The 16,797-nt window shown below is 42.6% G+C and overlaps 1 protein-coding gene across 2 annotated transcripts in view; it reads right to left on the reverse strand.

Annotated features, from left to right (window-relative positions):
• Positions 1 to 16,797, reverse strand: part of fhod1 (formin homology 2 domain containing 1) — a 310,142-nt gene that overhangs the window by 264,546 nt on the left and 28,799 nt on the right. For both annotated transcript variants that reach the window (XM_072547486.1, XM_072547487.1), the window contains exon 3: positions 4,630 to 4,694. In XM_072547486.1, coding sequence (XP_072403587.1) covers positions 4,630 to 4,694 — 65 coding nt within the window. The remainder of the gene's footprint in view (positions 1 to 4,629; positions 4,695 to 16,797) is intronic.

Consider the following 16,797-nt stretch of genomic DNA (forward strand, 5'->3'; position numbering starts at 1 on the left):
GAAACAAAGTTACCTGGGAAGGCAGTCTGCCAATGATATTGCTCACTAAGTGGGAGCAATGTATGTATTAAAATCCCCATGGGGAGGCTATTAACCAAATTGGCTAAATTTACTAAATGACCCCCGAGTAAAGAAACGGCCAACAAGATTCCACATATTCTGAAGAAGGGACCCCAGTTACCCCTGATTTCTTTCCACAGATGCTGCCAGACCTGCTAAGATTTTCCAGCAATTTCTGTTTAAGATTCCACTTATTATAGTTTTCACTATGACATGAATCAGAGTCAACGCAAATTAAATTTGAATGAACAAGTAAATGGCGCTTCAAGAAAGGTAAAATTAACTTTAAGTAGTTGACACAATTTATATACATCTTAAACAGAAGGGCTTTGTAGTGCAGTGGTAGTGTCCTTATCTCTAGGCAAGAAGTTTCAGATTGAATTCATCACAATATAATGGCTACTGCCATATCTTATCCAGATTGATGATAAAAATACAGTGATCTTCAGCAACCACTGACATCCCCACTCTTCCCTGTATAAATGAGGCTTTACATAGATACACTCTGCTACAATGTGCTGTTCTTGATGGTAGCTGAGGCATCTGATTCAACAAGAGACTTCCTCTTAGCATGTCACATGACGACTCTCTCCCTCAACCATAACAGTCCTAGTGATGTAGCTTTCCAGAGTTACTCTTCAAATGATGAACCAATAAAACCCAGCTTCATGGCTTGGCCACCTTGGCGAATAAACACTTTCGCATCACCAAGCTATTGACACAGCTTTCCAGGTTCGAGGTCTTTTTAACTAGCTCACAGAGCCTTAGTGAGCTCTCGAATCCTTGTTTACCGAACAACAAAATTAACTTCTCCCTCAGAGTAATTTGCACCTTTGCTTACAAAACAAATTCATCTTTTTTACCCTGTCCACTTCAGACTTGAGGCTTTATCATCTTCCCTTCCTCTGATTTTAGTTATCCTTTTATGTCCACAAATCTCCTTTGTATTTCGCCACATGTGATCAGCACCCTGACTTCCTTCCTGATGGTACAATTTCCAGGTTAAGGGTTACCAGGTTTCATGGACCTCTTCTTCTCCAAGAAAGGTAAAATTGATACCTTTTACAATTGATGTAACCTCTTGAAAGCCATTTCAACCTTTCTTAAATACAATTACACAGTTTGCACGCAATTTTATAAAATTACTGATGCCCCTAATGGGACAATGCCCAGGTCAAACCTCTGCCTAAACCTGATGAAGGAGCAGCACTCAAAGCTTCCACTTAAACCTGTTGGATTATAACCTAGCATTGTGTGATTTTTAAAAACTTTGTCCACCCCAGTCCAACACCGGCATCTCCAAATCATAACACAGAAAGAGCAAGACCGAAATATTCCTGGCCTGGGAAGGAGAGGTAAAGATAATCAGTTGGGTTTTTAGCTTGCTTGTAATGAGTTGAGAGTGTGTTGCTGGGAAATCACAGCAGCATCCAGGGAGGAGAATCGACGTTTCAGGCATTAAGCCCTTCATCAGGAATGAGGTTTGTGGGTCAGGGCTGAGAGATAAATGGGAGGGGGGTGGGGTTGGGGGGAGGTAGCTGGGAAAGCGACAGGTGGATGAAGGTGAGGGAGAAGGTGATAGGTCAGAGGGCGCAGTGATCCTCTGCCACTTCTGCCACCTCCAAACGGACCCCACCAGAGATATATTTCCCTCCTCATCCCTATCAGCGTTCCAAAAAGACCATTTCCTCTGCCACTCCCTCATCAGGTCCACACCCCCCACCAGCCCACACCCCAGTGCTAGCACCTTTCCCTGCCATCACAGGAAGTGCAAAACCTGCGCCCACACCACTCCCTTCACCTCCGTCCAAGGTCCCAAGGGATCCTTCCACATCCATCAGAAATTCACCTACACCTCTACCAATGTCATCCATTGCATCCGTTGAACCCGATGTGGTCTCCTTTACATTGGGGAGGCAGGATGCCTTCTTGCAGATTGCTCCAGAGAACATCTCTGGGACATCCGCACCCACCAACCTCACTGCCCCGTGGGTGAACACTTCAACTCTCCCTCCCACTCCATCAAGGACATGCAGGTCCTGGGCTTCCTCCACCATCTAACTGTTACTACCTGACGCCTGGAGGAGGAACGCCTCATATTCCGCTTTGGGACCCTGCAACCACACGGGATTAATGTGGATTTCAACAGCTTCCTCATTTCCTCTCTTCCCACATTATCCCAGTTTCGATACTCCAACTCAGCACCACCCTCCAGATCCGTCTATTACTGCCCCCTCTGACCTATCACCTTCTCCTTCACCTTCATCCACCTATCGCTTTCCCAGCTACTTCCCCCAACCCCACCCCCCCTCCCATTTATCTCTCAGCCCTGACCCACAAGCCTCATTCCTGATGAAGGGCTTATGCCTGAAATGTCTTCTTCTGCTCCTCAGATGCTGCCTGACCTGCTATGATTCGAGCAACACACTCTCGACTGATCTCCAGGATCTGCATTCCCCATTTTCTCCTTGTAATGGAGTGGACTCTACTATAAAGTGCACGTGTGATGGTTGTTGGATGACAATGCTTAACTCCAATGCCCACCATGCCATGTTCCTCCATTCCGCTGCTGTGTAGGTTTCTTAGGTCCAATAGTTCCCAGAACCAGAAGTCAATGGTTCCACCCACTGAACAGCATGTGCAGGGCCCCCAAGGACACAATGAATAAGTGCTGACTGTTCAGGCTCCTGCCTGAAAACCAATGACTCCATTGCTAATCATTGCTCAGCTGGAAAAGCTGCAGCTTCTATGTCCAAGAAAGAGAGAGGGTGGGACCACAGCACTCTGACAGTGAACACCAAACCCTACCAAGCCTGAAGTATCAGTGCACTCCTCTACAATGTTAAGACTTGGACAACATTTGCTAGCTCAGAAGTCAGTCTAGTGGTATTGTCACGAGATTAGTAATCCAGAAATCCAGTGAATGTTCTGGGATCTCGGGTTCAAATCTGACCGTGGTTGAATTAAGAACAAGACACATCTGCAGCATTTCCTGGCAGCATAAGGTCACCAGCTCTGAGGTCCTCAAATGTGCTAACTGACATACTCATTTTCTAAATCAATGAAGTCTGTACCAGCTGAACCATATACATGGAACAACTGACAGCCAAAGGACTCTCTGTACAGTGAACTGGGTCACAGTCTCTGAATGACTGACACCAGTAATCAAAATGTTGACAACTTTAACCCTAACCCTATTGGCACTGATAAATGGGCAACAGTCACTGATGTTCTCTGGAAGTGGACCTTTGAGAAGAGCATTGGAAGGGGGGAGCAGAAAACCAATATTACATCTGGAAAAGAAATGCGCCCTGAGAAAAGAGGCCAGCGAACCATGTACCCTCCCAGCCCACTGGCTTTCTCTACAGTAAATGCAGCAAAGACCACCGGGCTAGAATGGGGAGCTATTCCAGGTGATGGTTCACAGAGTTTATCAGCACTATGCAAAGCATCATTTCACAACATGGAGGACTGCCAATGATGGAGTATGAGACACTCTTGTTTCAACATCAGAACACTGCCATGCTGAATGTATCACATTTTACAGAAGATGCTAAACCAAGATGCCAACTAATCTCTTAAGATAGAAATATAAAATATCCCAGCTCTTTTTTTTTAAAGGAGAGCAAGGAAGTTTTCCCTGCGTCCAGGCCAATATCCATCTCTCGAACAAATTACTGAAACAAATTAATTAGCCTTATCTCATTGCTATTTGTGGGATGCTGCTGTCTACATAATAGGCCCCACTATTTTTGCAATTCAACAATGACTGCAGCTTACAAAGTACTTACCTGTCTATAAAGTACATTAAAATGTCCTCAAGTTGTGAAAGAAGCTACATAATTCTAAATCTTTCTTTTAAAATATTGCTGAACTGTAGTTGAGAAATCACTGGTGTTTAGAATTGGAGAAGAAAGTAAATTGGAAAAACTGTCAGGAAAACAAAAAAAAAACATGCAAGTTAAACTGTATTTCCTTTTTGGCATATCTAGTTGATGTATTTATACATTCAGGACATTATGTTTCATCTATGGCAACCGATAAAAGGGATCATTAAGCAAGGCCCCAACTGAGGTCTGGGTACAGACAGCAGAAGCAACTGAGACAAAAAGTCAATCTGGGTAAATGGAAAATCTCATGTAAATAGCAATACATTCCATGCCAAGATAATGCAGTAATGCATAAAATTAGCCCTTAAAAGTAACATTGTCCCTGCCTTTGGCAGTGCAACAAGATCTCTGAAGCATAATGATGCCAGTCATCATAACATCTAGCCATATTAGAACCAGCTGCTGAATAAGTCATAGATATCCAAATAACTCATTTTAATGGTTACTCTATTGCAATGCATTATATTAATTGAAGTGTTACAAACAACAGGGTGCATATAGTTCCACACTAATGTTTCACAAATATTCTTGGAAAGTTGGAGAATCTAATGTGAAATATGATTTTTCTTTTAACTCAAAATATAAAACAAGAGCCATATCATGAGAAAAAAATTACATGGATGGGTTCATGTTTCTTTTGTAAGTTCCAACACCTGCAAACGAAGAATATTTCACTCACCTATAATGGCATGAACTCTTACAGAGAGCTGGGTCCGAAGGATTATGGTAGGTCGTCTCCCTTTACTGAATGAGAAAGAGATTATTCGTTAGTCAACTGGAATGCCAATGTTTTTCTGCTCCTTCTGTTTAGTGTACAGTACTATAGTAAACTCCTCTGTGTGAAAACATGCAATAGTTGAGCAGCAAATGCATGGTAATAAGACTGGAGGCTACTTGCCTCACCAGAAATAGTTACAGGGGTGAGCACAGTGTTTCAAACTAGGTGGGTATTCAAGAGGCCTGACTGTTCAGCAAAACATCAGAGACCCACAACCCCAAGCATACAACTCTGTGTAACAACTCTTGCCATGATCCAGTTGCTATTAAAATGGCATCAACAAAGACAAGCCACAACAAATCATATTTCAAGCTTTGTGCATCATGTGTTCTAACAAAGCATTTTAAAATTAGGACCATAGAGATGTGCAGCACAGAAACAGACACTTCGGTTCCAACTTGTCTGCATTGACCAGATATCCTAAGTTAATCGAGTCCCATTTGCCAGCATTTGGCCCATACCCCTCTAAACCCTTTCTATTCATATACTGTCTTTTAAATGTTGTAATTGTACCAGCCTCCAGCATTTCCTCTGGCAGTTCATTCCATACATGCACCACCCTCTGCGTTAAAACGTTGCCCCTTAGGTCCCTTTTCAATCTTTCCCCTCTCACATTAAAACTACGCCCTCTATTTTTGGACTCCCTCACCCCGGGGAAAAACCCTTGGCTATTTACCCTATCCAGGCTTCTCATGATTTTATAAACCTCTATAAGGCCACCCTTCAGCCTCTGATGCTCCAGGGAAAGTAGCTGCAGCCTATTCAGCCTCTCCCTAAAGTTCAAACAGTTCAACCCTGGCAATGTCCTTGTAAATCTTTTCAGAACCATTTCTAGTTTCACAACATCCTTCGGATAGCAAGGAGACCAGAACTGAACGCAGTATTCCAAAAGTGGCCTAACCAATGTCCTGTACAGCTGCAGCATGACCTCCCAAATTCTATACTCAATGCTCTGACTAATAAAGGCAAGCATACCAACTGCCTTTTTTGCTATCCTGTCTACCTGAAACTCTACTTTCAAGGTTAGGAATGTATTATGGCTTTAAGTTTAATTTATATTTCATGTGTTAAGAAGGGGGGCATAGTTTAAGTTTCATTTTTAGAGCTGTTCTTGAGAATTTGGTACTCACAGGTTTGTTTCCAGGCATATTTAAATCAGGCTTGACCCTACAACGGATAATGAGTACAGCTGAGAAGATCATCAGGCTCTCTCTTCTCTCCATTACAGACATTTACGCTACACGCTGCATCTGCAAGGCTACAAGCATTGTGGAAGACCCCACACAGCCCTCACTCAAACTCATCTCCTTCCTACCATCTGGCAGAAGATACCAGAGCATACGGTCTATCATGGCCAGACTGTGCAACAATTTCTTCCCCCAAGCCATCAGGCTCCTTAATACAGTATAATCAGACTCTTTCCCATCTGAAAGTCTTTCAAATTCCTGCTAGTAAAATGCTTATTATCAATCATTCTTCTATTACACTGTAACTTGAATTATTTTGTACTTCTTGTGCACTTTATGCCATGTACAGTTATATAGTTTGTGCTGCCCATGTAGCATCTTGGTCCTGGAGGCGCGCTGACTCATTTTATTGTATCAGTTGTATATGGTTGAAATGACAAATAAAAGCTACTCTACTCAGTTAAAACAGGAAGTTGTTATTTGCCCACAGGCTTTTAAACTCAAAACATTTTGCATACTCCACACATCAGACCATTCCTTGAACATTATACCATGGTATTCTGGTGCAAAGGTGTTTTGGTGGGGTTGGGGAGGGAGATGTGCAATGAGTAGAGATCCAGTATTCATTAATAAAAATAGAATTGTACAATACAGAAGATGACAGACAACTAACATGGAAGAGAAGCCCAAACTCTTAGGCGGACACACAAATATTAAAAAGGGTTAGGGAGGGGGTTTGGTTGGGGTAGCAAATGAATATTTTCCATCTGTCTTTATCAAGGACATCATGTTACTGGACCACAGTGAAACAGGGAGCAAGTCAGTCAGTCAGCAGAAGGGTTCAAAATTGACAATGAGGTATTGGACAATGAGGTATAAGGTTGAAAAATGTGTTGCTGGAAAAGAGTAGCAGGTCAGGCAGCATCCAAGGAGCAGGAGAATCGACGTTTCTTCAGGAATGAGGAGGGTGTGCCAAGCAGGCTAAGATAAAAAGGTATGGAGGAGGGACGTTGGGAATGCGATAGGTGGAAGGAGGTTAAGGTTAAGGTGAAGGTGATAGGCCGGAGAGGGGGTGGGGCAGAGAGGTCGGGAAGAAGATTGCAGGTCAAGAAGGCGGTGCTGAGTCCGAGGATTGGGACTGAGATAAGGTGGGGGGAGGGGAAATGAGAAAGCTGGACAAATCTGCATTCATCCCTTGTGGTTGGAGGGTTCCTAGGCGGAAGATGAGGCGCTCTTCCTCCAGGCATCGTGTTGCCATGGTCTGGCGATGGAGGAGGCCAAGGACCTGCATGTCCTTGGCGGAGTGGGAGGGGGAGTTAAAGTGTTCAGCCACGGGGCGGTTGGGTTGGTTGGTGCCGGTATCCCAGAAGTGTTCTCTGAAACGTTCTGCAAGTAGGCGGCCTGTCTTCCCAATGTTTCGGAGGCTGCATCAGGTGCAGCAGATGCAGTAAATGATGTGTGTGGAGGTGCAGGTGAATTTGTGACGGATATGGAAGGATCCCTTGGGGTCTTGGAGGGAAGTGAGGGGGGGAGGTGTGGGCGCAAATTTTGCATTTCTTGCGGTTGCAGGGGAAGGTGCCGGGAGTAGAGGTTGGGGTGCGAAGATGCTGGGACTGAATGATATATCCAGGGATACTGGTAAAAGTGAGGGTGGAAACTGTAGGGGACTGACCTGAGTATTTCAGTTTTCTTAAGACTCAGGGTGGTGCCAGATGACTGGAGAATTGTAAACATTACCTCTTTGTTAACAAGGGAGCTTACAAGGATAATTTCAGTAAATATTATCCTCCAGAAACAATCATTTAGGAGAGAATTAGTAGTTGCATAGACAAATGTGGGCTAGCTAGGGATGACAATGGATTTCTCCTCATTCACTAAATTGCTAGAGTCTTTGAGGAAGTAAAGAGAGAGTTGGTGAGAGTGTGGACTTCCAAGAGATATTTTCTACAGTGCCATAAAACAGACTTGTAAGCAAAGTCACAGCTTAAGGAATAAAAGGGACAGTGGCAACATGGATACAAAATTGGCTGCGTAACAGAGGAAGGTTTGCATAGGTGTTCTCCAGAAAGTGATACTGGGACCATGTTTTTCTGGATATGTATGAATCATCTAGATCTTGGCGTGCAGGGGACAATTTCAAAATTTGGGAATGATACAAAACTTGGATGGCTTGTAAACTGTGACAGTGTTGAACTTCATCAGGACGTTGACAAGCTGGTGGAGTGAGAAGGTAGATGGCAGATGAAGTTCAACGCGGACAATTGTGAGGTGATACATTTTGGTATAAGAAACATGGAAAGACAATATAATGTGTACTATTCTAAAGGTTTTATTAATAGGACCACAGAGTATAACAGCAAAAAGGTATAAGACACTGGTCAGATCCCAGATGGAGTATTGTGTGCAGTTCTAAGTGCCATACTTTAGGAAGGGTGTGAACACATTGGAGAGAGTGCAAAAGAGAATGGTTCCAGGGATAAGACACCAGTTATGAGGAAAGATTGGAGCTATTGCAACTGTTTTCCTTGGAAAGGAGAAGGATAGGAGGAGATTTGATCAACGTTTTCAAAATCACAAGGAGTCTGTACAGAATAGACAGAGAGTAACCATCCTTATTTGTATAAGGAGTTGAAAATGAGAGGGTGCAAATTTAAACTAGTTTGCAAAAGAAACAAGTGTGATTTGAGAAAAATGTTTTTCCACACAGTGAATACTTTGGGTCTGGAATACAGGCCAGTGGTGGGGGCAGCAGGTTATGAGAATGCTGTTCCAATTCAAATAATGACCCAATGTCAAGATAAAGAGGGAAAGGCAGGAAAATGGCAGTAAGTTATAAATCATAGAACAGTACAGGCCCTTCGGCCCACGTGTTGTGCTAAGCATTATGTTAATCTAAGATCAACCTGACTGACACACCCCTCAGTTTACTGCCATCCATGTGCTTGTCCAGCAGTTGCTTAAATGTCCCTAATGTCTCTGACTCGATTACCACCACTGGCAGTGCAGTCCACACACCCACCACTCTCTGCGAAAAGAACCTACCTCTGACATCTCCCCTATACCTTCCTCCAATCACCTGAATATTATGACCCCTTGTGGCAGCCATTTCTGCCCTGGGGAAAAGTCTCGAACTATCCACTCTGTCTATGCCTCTCATTACCCTGTACACCTTTATCAAGTGACCTCTCTTCTCTCCAGTGTGAAAAGCCCTAGCTCACTCAACTTCTCCTCATAAGACAAGCCCTCCAATTCAGGCACCCTGCTCAATCTCGTCTGCACCCTATCTACATCCTTCCTATAATGAGGCAACCAGAACTGGACACAATATTCCAAGTGTGGTCTAACCAGGATTTTATAGAGCTGCAGCAAAACCTCACAGCCCTTCAACTCAATCCCCCAGTTAATGAAAGCCAAAACACCATATGCCTTCTTAACAACCCTATCAACTTGGATGGCAACTTTGCAGGATCTAAGTATGTAGACCCCAAGATCCCGCTGTTCCTGTCTTTAACCCTGTATTCAGCATTCAAATTTGACCTTCCAAAATGAATCACTTTGCATTTATTCATCTGCCACTTCTCAGCCCAGCTCTGCATCCTGTCAATGCCTTATGTAGCCTACAACAGGCCCCCACACAATCTACAACACCACTGACCTTTGTATCATTGGCAAACTTACTAACCCACCCTTCTATTTCTTCATTCATTTATTAAAAAAACTACAGAGAGCAGAGGCCCAAGAAAATTTCCCTGCAGGACATCACTTGGCACTAACCTCCAGGAAGAATATTTTCCATCCACTCACTGTCTTCTTTTGGCCAGCCAATTCTGTATCCAGACCACCAAATTTCCCTGTATCCCATACCTCCTAACTTTCTGAATAAGCCTACTGTGGGGAACCTTATCAAATGCCTTACTGAAATCCATATACACCACTTACACTGCTCGACCTTCATCAACTTGTCTCGTCACATCCTCAATAAGGCTTGTGAGGCATGATCTGCCTCTCACAAAGCCATGCTATTTTTAATCAAACTATGTTCTTCCAAATACTCATAAATTCTATTTCTCAATCCTTCCCAGTATCTTGCTTACCACAGACATAAGACTGACTGGTCTGTAATTCCCAGGGATTTGCCTATTCCCTTTCTTGAACAGAGGAACAACATTCGCCTCACCTAGACAGGGGACAAAACGTCTGCAACACAAATTCCCAGCTCGGCGAACAGAACCACAACAACATTCACCTCCCTCCAATCATCTCCCGTGGAGAGTGAGGAAGCAAAGATCATCACCAGAAGCACAGCAATCTCATTCCTCGCTTCCTGTAGTAACCTTGTATATATCTGGTCTGGCCCTGGGGACTTACTTGTCTTGATGATTCCCAGAATTTCCAGCACAGCCACTTTCTTAATATCCACTTCCTTATGATACTCATTTGGTGGGCCAGTTCAGACAGGATGGCACAAATGGCCTCCTTCTATACTACAAAAATTCTGTGATTCAGTCTGTCATGAGAATATTGAAGCATTGAAGGAACTAGCCAAATTTGCCAGGCTGCCCTGTTCTTTCACCATGGCTTTGTAATGATAAAAAGTATCTGTCCTTCTCATTTAGGGTTCCAAGAGAAATCTTTTCCTAGATTTTCTTAAAGCCAAGAGTCACATGCCCTGCCTAATTGCTTGGTTCAGAACCAACCCCATTTAGCATCAGTTAAAGTTCTTAATTTCATATTATGCCTCCTCCCCCTCCCTTGACAGCCCTGTTCCTGATCATCAACCAATGGCTCCTGCTAAGACTACATTAACCAAGACATTGAAGTAGGAAAACTGAATATCCACTTTCTGACGATACTCATTTGGTGGCGCAGTGTAGACACAATGTTTGGAGAATATATATAGGATCTGAGGTGACGCTCACTGGCTAAGAACAAGATGTAAAAAGCAGCCAATTGGACACAGTAGTGGAAGACTGCTGAAACCCATGGAAATATAACCCGATGTGACTCAGCACCCAGAGCAGGAAGGAACAATTCAAAATAATTACTTTGTAAAATTCCACACAGACCGAGATGCCTTAAAAATCAGTGTCGCGCCTCATTCTGAAATACTCCTGCATAATTCAGAGTCAAAGTTGGTTTATTTAGTAACACTACATGACAGATCACAAGTACTAATGAATAATCTCCATATGACTCGGGTGAAGTCACTTCAAGCAAGCCACAGTTTTCAGGCTGCCTTGTCAAAGCCTGAAAAAATGTGCTTGTACAGCATCACGTCTGGCAGCATTTTACATCTCCTCTTTGTGGTCGCACTGCATACTTTTATCCAATCCTGCAATTATCAGTCTTTTAATCAATATACACAAAATTAAACTATTCCAGTTTCAAGATATCTTGCTGCCCTGCTCTAAACTTGCAAATAAACTTCAATAAATAAAGTTGCCCATTCAGGTAAAGAATCCTCTTATGCGATTTTCCAACGCCTAGTAGTTAGCATATAATTATGTTCACCCCAGAGCTTCAAAGAAAATCAGTTTGATCTTTTTGAAGCACAAGTGAAAATCAGAGTATGAAGTAATACTTTCCATGTAGGAGCGCCAACCATTCTGCACTTTGAACCCCATACACCTGTATAGAGACGCCTTGACTACATGTTGTTTCCATCACCATTCATTCAAGCTTAGCTACTCCAAGACAGCATCCAACTTAACAACATGAGCAAACACACAGAAACAACACTGGTATAATCCAGGCATTAGTTTAGTTTGCAAAATTGGTGTATTTAGATAATTGCAACCTTTTTCAACTGGTAGTACTTGGATAATATCTACTGAAAGCGAGCAGATTGGAACTGTGCTGCTAGTTTGGCCTGGATTGCTGGTGAAGTAAGCTCAACACACTGCCAGACAAGTCGCAGTTCTGTTTGATGTTACTGAGGAGGCGATCGGAAGGTTAGTTCTTCATCAATATTAGATGAAGTTCTAAGTATTACAATTGCGCTTAATTCACTTCACACTAGTTGTGACTCTCTCTAAGTGGTGCAAAAATAAAATTCTCCAATGAGCTGTCATATTATATCAAATCCAGGGGTGGTAATTCTGCTGGAGTGCTATAAAACACAGGTTGGGCATCAGCTGGAGCACAGCACGCAGTTCTGGTCACTACAGTATAGGCAGGATGTGACACGTCAGAGGAGTTACAGAAGGGATTTACAAGGATGTTGCCAAGAATGGAGAATTTTCAGAATGAGCAAAGTTTTGGAAGACTGACGTTGGTTTCTTTGTGCAAGCAATTTAATCGGGATGTGTGTAATTAAGAGCTTCCAAAGTAGAATGAATAAGAAGAATATCAATAACTGACCAGGTTTAAAGTAACAAATTTAAAATGAAGATCATCAGCAGTTGAAGAACAATGTTTTTCATAGATGGTAATCTCGGGTGTGGAATTGACTACCCAAAGGATTGATAGAGGCAGAAGCACTAATCATATTAAAAAAAAATTTGGATACATTGACCAACAGGTCTACAGAGGGAATGAATTCAAATGATGAATTCAAATGATGAATATTGATGAACTCAAATGCTGACAAGATTTCAATGGAACAAGTACCTCAAGTAATTTATTACTCCAAGTGACTGATCCAACAGGAACTTGGAGAACAGAGGACTGGAAAGGACTCAGTTGCCCATCTGGATTATTAGACACAAGCAATGGGTATGTTGGGATGGCTTCCAGCCACATATTGAATCCCTGACCACAACTGGGCCAGATACAGAGAATTCAGGACTGGTTATGCTTAAATAGTGGTTGCTAAGTTATCATAGAATGCGAGTTTATTTAAACCTGATGCAGTTTTGCACATCAACATTTACTTACAGTGTTAGTTGTTTCTTTTCTTAGTGTTTAATTTGGGGCCAGGGAAAACATCAAGAACATTCCTAATTTGTCTGCTTTTCTGTATCTGTTTATAAGCAGTGTGAGAGGATGCAGACTGGTTGAATGTGCAAAATAATTCATTGTGTAGCATTGATTCCATAGCTTGATGTTTATTTCCCTAGCTCATTTTCAAGCCAGTTCTTATGTTTGACATGAGCAAAGGAACTGCATCCAGCTGGCATCTTTGCAAGGCTGGCACATTTTACAAAGGAAGACAGGCTTATAGTTCCTGTCTTCCTTTGCACCCCTTGTGAAGGTGCAACAGAAAGCTAAGGATGGATTTTGAATCTCCATTAACATCAATGAAAAACCAAATGGTGTGCACATCCATCTTGTGTATTCCCAGTCACGAAAATGAACAGAGGATTAGATGTTTGTCTCTCTTAGCACCAAATCAAACTACTTATTTCTTTTAGGACTGAATATATGTAAACAACAACTAATTTAATCAATCGCAATAGCAGTCCAACTGTTACAGATGTTGTACCAGCCAATTGCCCTCCAGAGCAGATACACTGTGATTGGGCCACTGTGCTTTGGACCCAACTGAGAAACCCAAAATTGGATTCAAGCCATGTACAAAGGTTCCAGGATGAGCCACAGTATCTGACTACCCATCATGCCTGACTGGTGGCATTAGATGTGGGCCATCTTGCCGGGGTGGTGATAGCTAGGTTCTGGTTGGCAGAGTCAGGCTAGGTGGAAAGTACCAATTCAAGGTTGGCACTTGTTCAAGGAGAAATGGGAAAACATTCCTGTTCCTCCTGGATCCAATGATCTTTGGAAGAAGTCCCCTAATCACTCATTCTTACAGATGCACAGATTACAACTTCATTCTGAAAGTAGGAAGAGGTGTAGGAAAACACAGTTCCTAAACTGGAGGGGACAGTGAAATGCACTCCATCGAAGGCACTCCTCCAGCACTGCTTCAAAGGTAAGTGCAACATCTAGTGTCCTTCTGAGGATTATGGATAAGCAAGTCTCAGCTTCCCACACCAGCCTGAGTTGATCTCAAACAGAGACTAACTTTCCTCAGTAAAGGGTGAAGAACAATAGAACCCTTGCTTTGTTCCCATCGTTATCCAGAGAGTCCAAACTGAAAACCTTCACAAATATGGTGACGACACAGACAGACCTTCCTTTGCCAACCCATTTCCAACATTCACACTCCAAACATTGACAGAAGAAAATGAGCCAGATGGCAGATTCAAGTCGACTCCTGGGGGCAAAGTGAATTCAATCCCTCTCCTTTCCAATAGACAATGAATGTGTTGGCATCACCCATGTGTGTCCACCTTTGCCAGATCTCCAGGTTTCACTCCCTCCAAACAGACTTCCACCTGGTCCCTGCAGCAAAACAGCTCTAATCAAAGTCACTATTGACTTTCTATGTGATACAGCAAACCTTCCATCCTCATTTTGACTTGTTTGCTGCCTTTGACACAGTTGATTCACCATCCTCCTGTAATACCTCTCTATTCTCACCCAGTTGGTTGGGACCTCACTCCCCTGTAACCATGCTTCCCCTATTGAATTGTGACAAGAGTACAACTGACATTGGTTCCTTAACCTGCTCCCACGCATTCTAATCTCTGGCTCTCCCAGTGATCTCTCCATGGTTCCCTCCCCAACACACTGCCTTTGGTGACACCGTCATCAGTTCCTGATGCTGCCCAGCTCTAACTCATCACCATCCTTCTTGTTGCTTCCACTGTCCCAAATTTGTCAGACTGTCTGTCTGGTATTCAGGACTGGATCAGGAGAAATGGTCTTCCAATTAAATATTGGGAAGACTGAAGCTCTGCCACAACTCCATTCCCTAGCAACTCACTCCATCCCTCTCCCTGGTAACTATCTGTGGCCGATCTAATCTCCAAGAGGTCACTAAGACCACTTCTATCTCTTTGACATGACCAATCTGCCCAGAGCTCTGCACCCACCTCATTAAATCCTCATCCATGCTTTTGTTACCCCTAGATTTGACTATTCCAGGCAACTCCTGGCTGGTTTCCCAAATTTAACCCTCCGTAAACTTCAGTGCATTCAACATTCTTGCACATATCCAATTTGTATAAACTAAGTCCCATTCACACATTACCCCCCACGTTACACTGGCTCCTGCTTAAAAATTCTCATCCTTAACTTTAAATTTTTTCATGGCCTGAACATCCTCCATTGCAATAATCATGGGATATAATTCTGATCTTCTGTGCATCCCTGATCCTAACTGCCACAATACTACTGTTAGCTGCCTCAGATCTAATCAATTAAGATCCGTCCTTACACCTCTCCATCTCTCACGTTATGATGCACCATAAAACTGACCTCTTTCCAAACTCTTACCCACCTTCTCTCCTTATGTTGTTCTATGTCAACTATCATACCTGTGGGGATTAGATACAATAATGGTGTTACATAAGTACAAGTTATTGCTGAGACAGTTAGCTAGATTTTCAACTTATCATTTGAGCTTGAATTTCACTTCCATTGACTGACTGGAAGTTTAAAATGCACTCTTCAAATGAGAATGAAGGAGAAAAACAGGATGGAAAATAAATGGAGCATATTGAGCTACTAGATCAGTGCAACCAAAATCAATTATTTTGCACATTCCACCAGTCTGCATCCTCTTTCATTGTTCATAAATAGAGGCAGAAGAGCAGACAGTTTAGGAGTGTCCTTAGTGTTTAATTTGGGGCTGGGGAAGACATCAAGGAAGCAGAAAAGAAACAACTAAACTGAAAATAAATGCTGATGTGCAAAACTACACATTCTATGGTAACATAGCAACCACCATTTAAACACAACCAGTCCTGAATTCTCTCTATCTGGCCCAGTTGTGGTCAGGGATTCAATATTTGGCTGGAAGTCGTCCTAACATTCCTGCTTCTAATACCTAAAGTGGCCACAGTTTTATTAATTCTAAATTAGTTACACAATCTTTGGCACTTAAAGCTATAGTTTTCAATATAAAAAGTATTTCCACTACTGTTTGAAATAAATTTTTAATGCAGATCAAGTCCCAATCCGTTTTCCTATCACTATCACTCTTCCCCAAAGTTACTCGAGAACTTAAACGGGTAATAGTTCTTCTTTAAAAGCTTGTACTTAGATATTTGAATATTGCAATTGCTTAACTAAATCCATGTCAAAACAGAAAACACTGTCTAATTATACCAAACTCAGCTATTTAAAATGCAGGACACTTCTTCTTTTGCATTCCTAACCTCGTAATGATAGGAACGGTGCTCACGTGGAGCTTGTACAGTTGCCTTGCTGTTTCCTGCACCCTACAAGCCTTAAGCTGTACAATGGTCAGGACAAATGAGTCATCATAGCACAACATCCTACTACCTTCGTGTGTTAAGATTATCAGTTTTATAAATAGTAGTTCATAGAGTCATACAGCATGGAAACAGACCTTTAAGTCCAACTCATCCTTGCTGACCAGATATCCTAAACTGACCTAGTCCCATTTGCTAGCATTTGGCCCATATCCCCCTAAACCCTTCCTATTCATATACCCATCCAGATGCCTTTTAAATGTGGCGATTGTACCCACTTCCTCTGACAGCATGTTCCATACACACACTACTCTCTACATGAAAAAGTTGCCCTTTTAAATCTTCCTCCTTTCACCTTAAACCTAAGCCCTCTCGGTTTGGTCTGCCCTATCCTGGGGAAAAGACCCTGACCCTCATGATTTTATTAACATCTTTAAGGTCACTGCATAGTCTCTGACACTCCAGGAGTAAAAGTCTCAGCCTATTCAGACTCCCCCTATAGTTCAAACCCTCCAGTCCAGGCAACATCCTTGTCAATCTTTCCTGAATCCTTTCAAGGTGGGCTGGCACAGTGGCTCAGTGGTTAGCACTGCTGCCTCACAGCACCAGGGACCTGGTTTGGTTTGATTCCAGCCTCAGGTAATTGTCTGTGTGGAGTTTGC

The sequence above is a fragment of the Chiloscyllium punctatum genome, chromosome 26 (genome assembly GCF_047496795.1).
Source record: "Chiloscyllium punctatum isolate Juve2018m chromosome 26, sChiPun1.3, whole genome shotgun sequence".
NCBI lineage: Eukaryota > Metazoa > Chordata > Chondrichthyes > Orectolobiformes > Hemiscylliidae > Chiloscyllium > Chiloscyllium punctatum.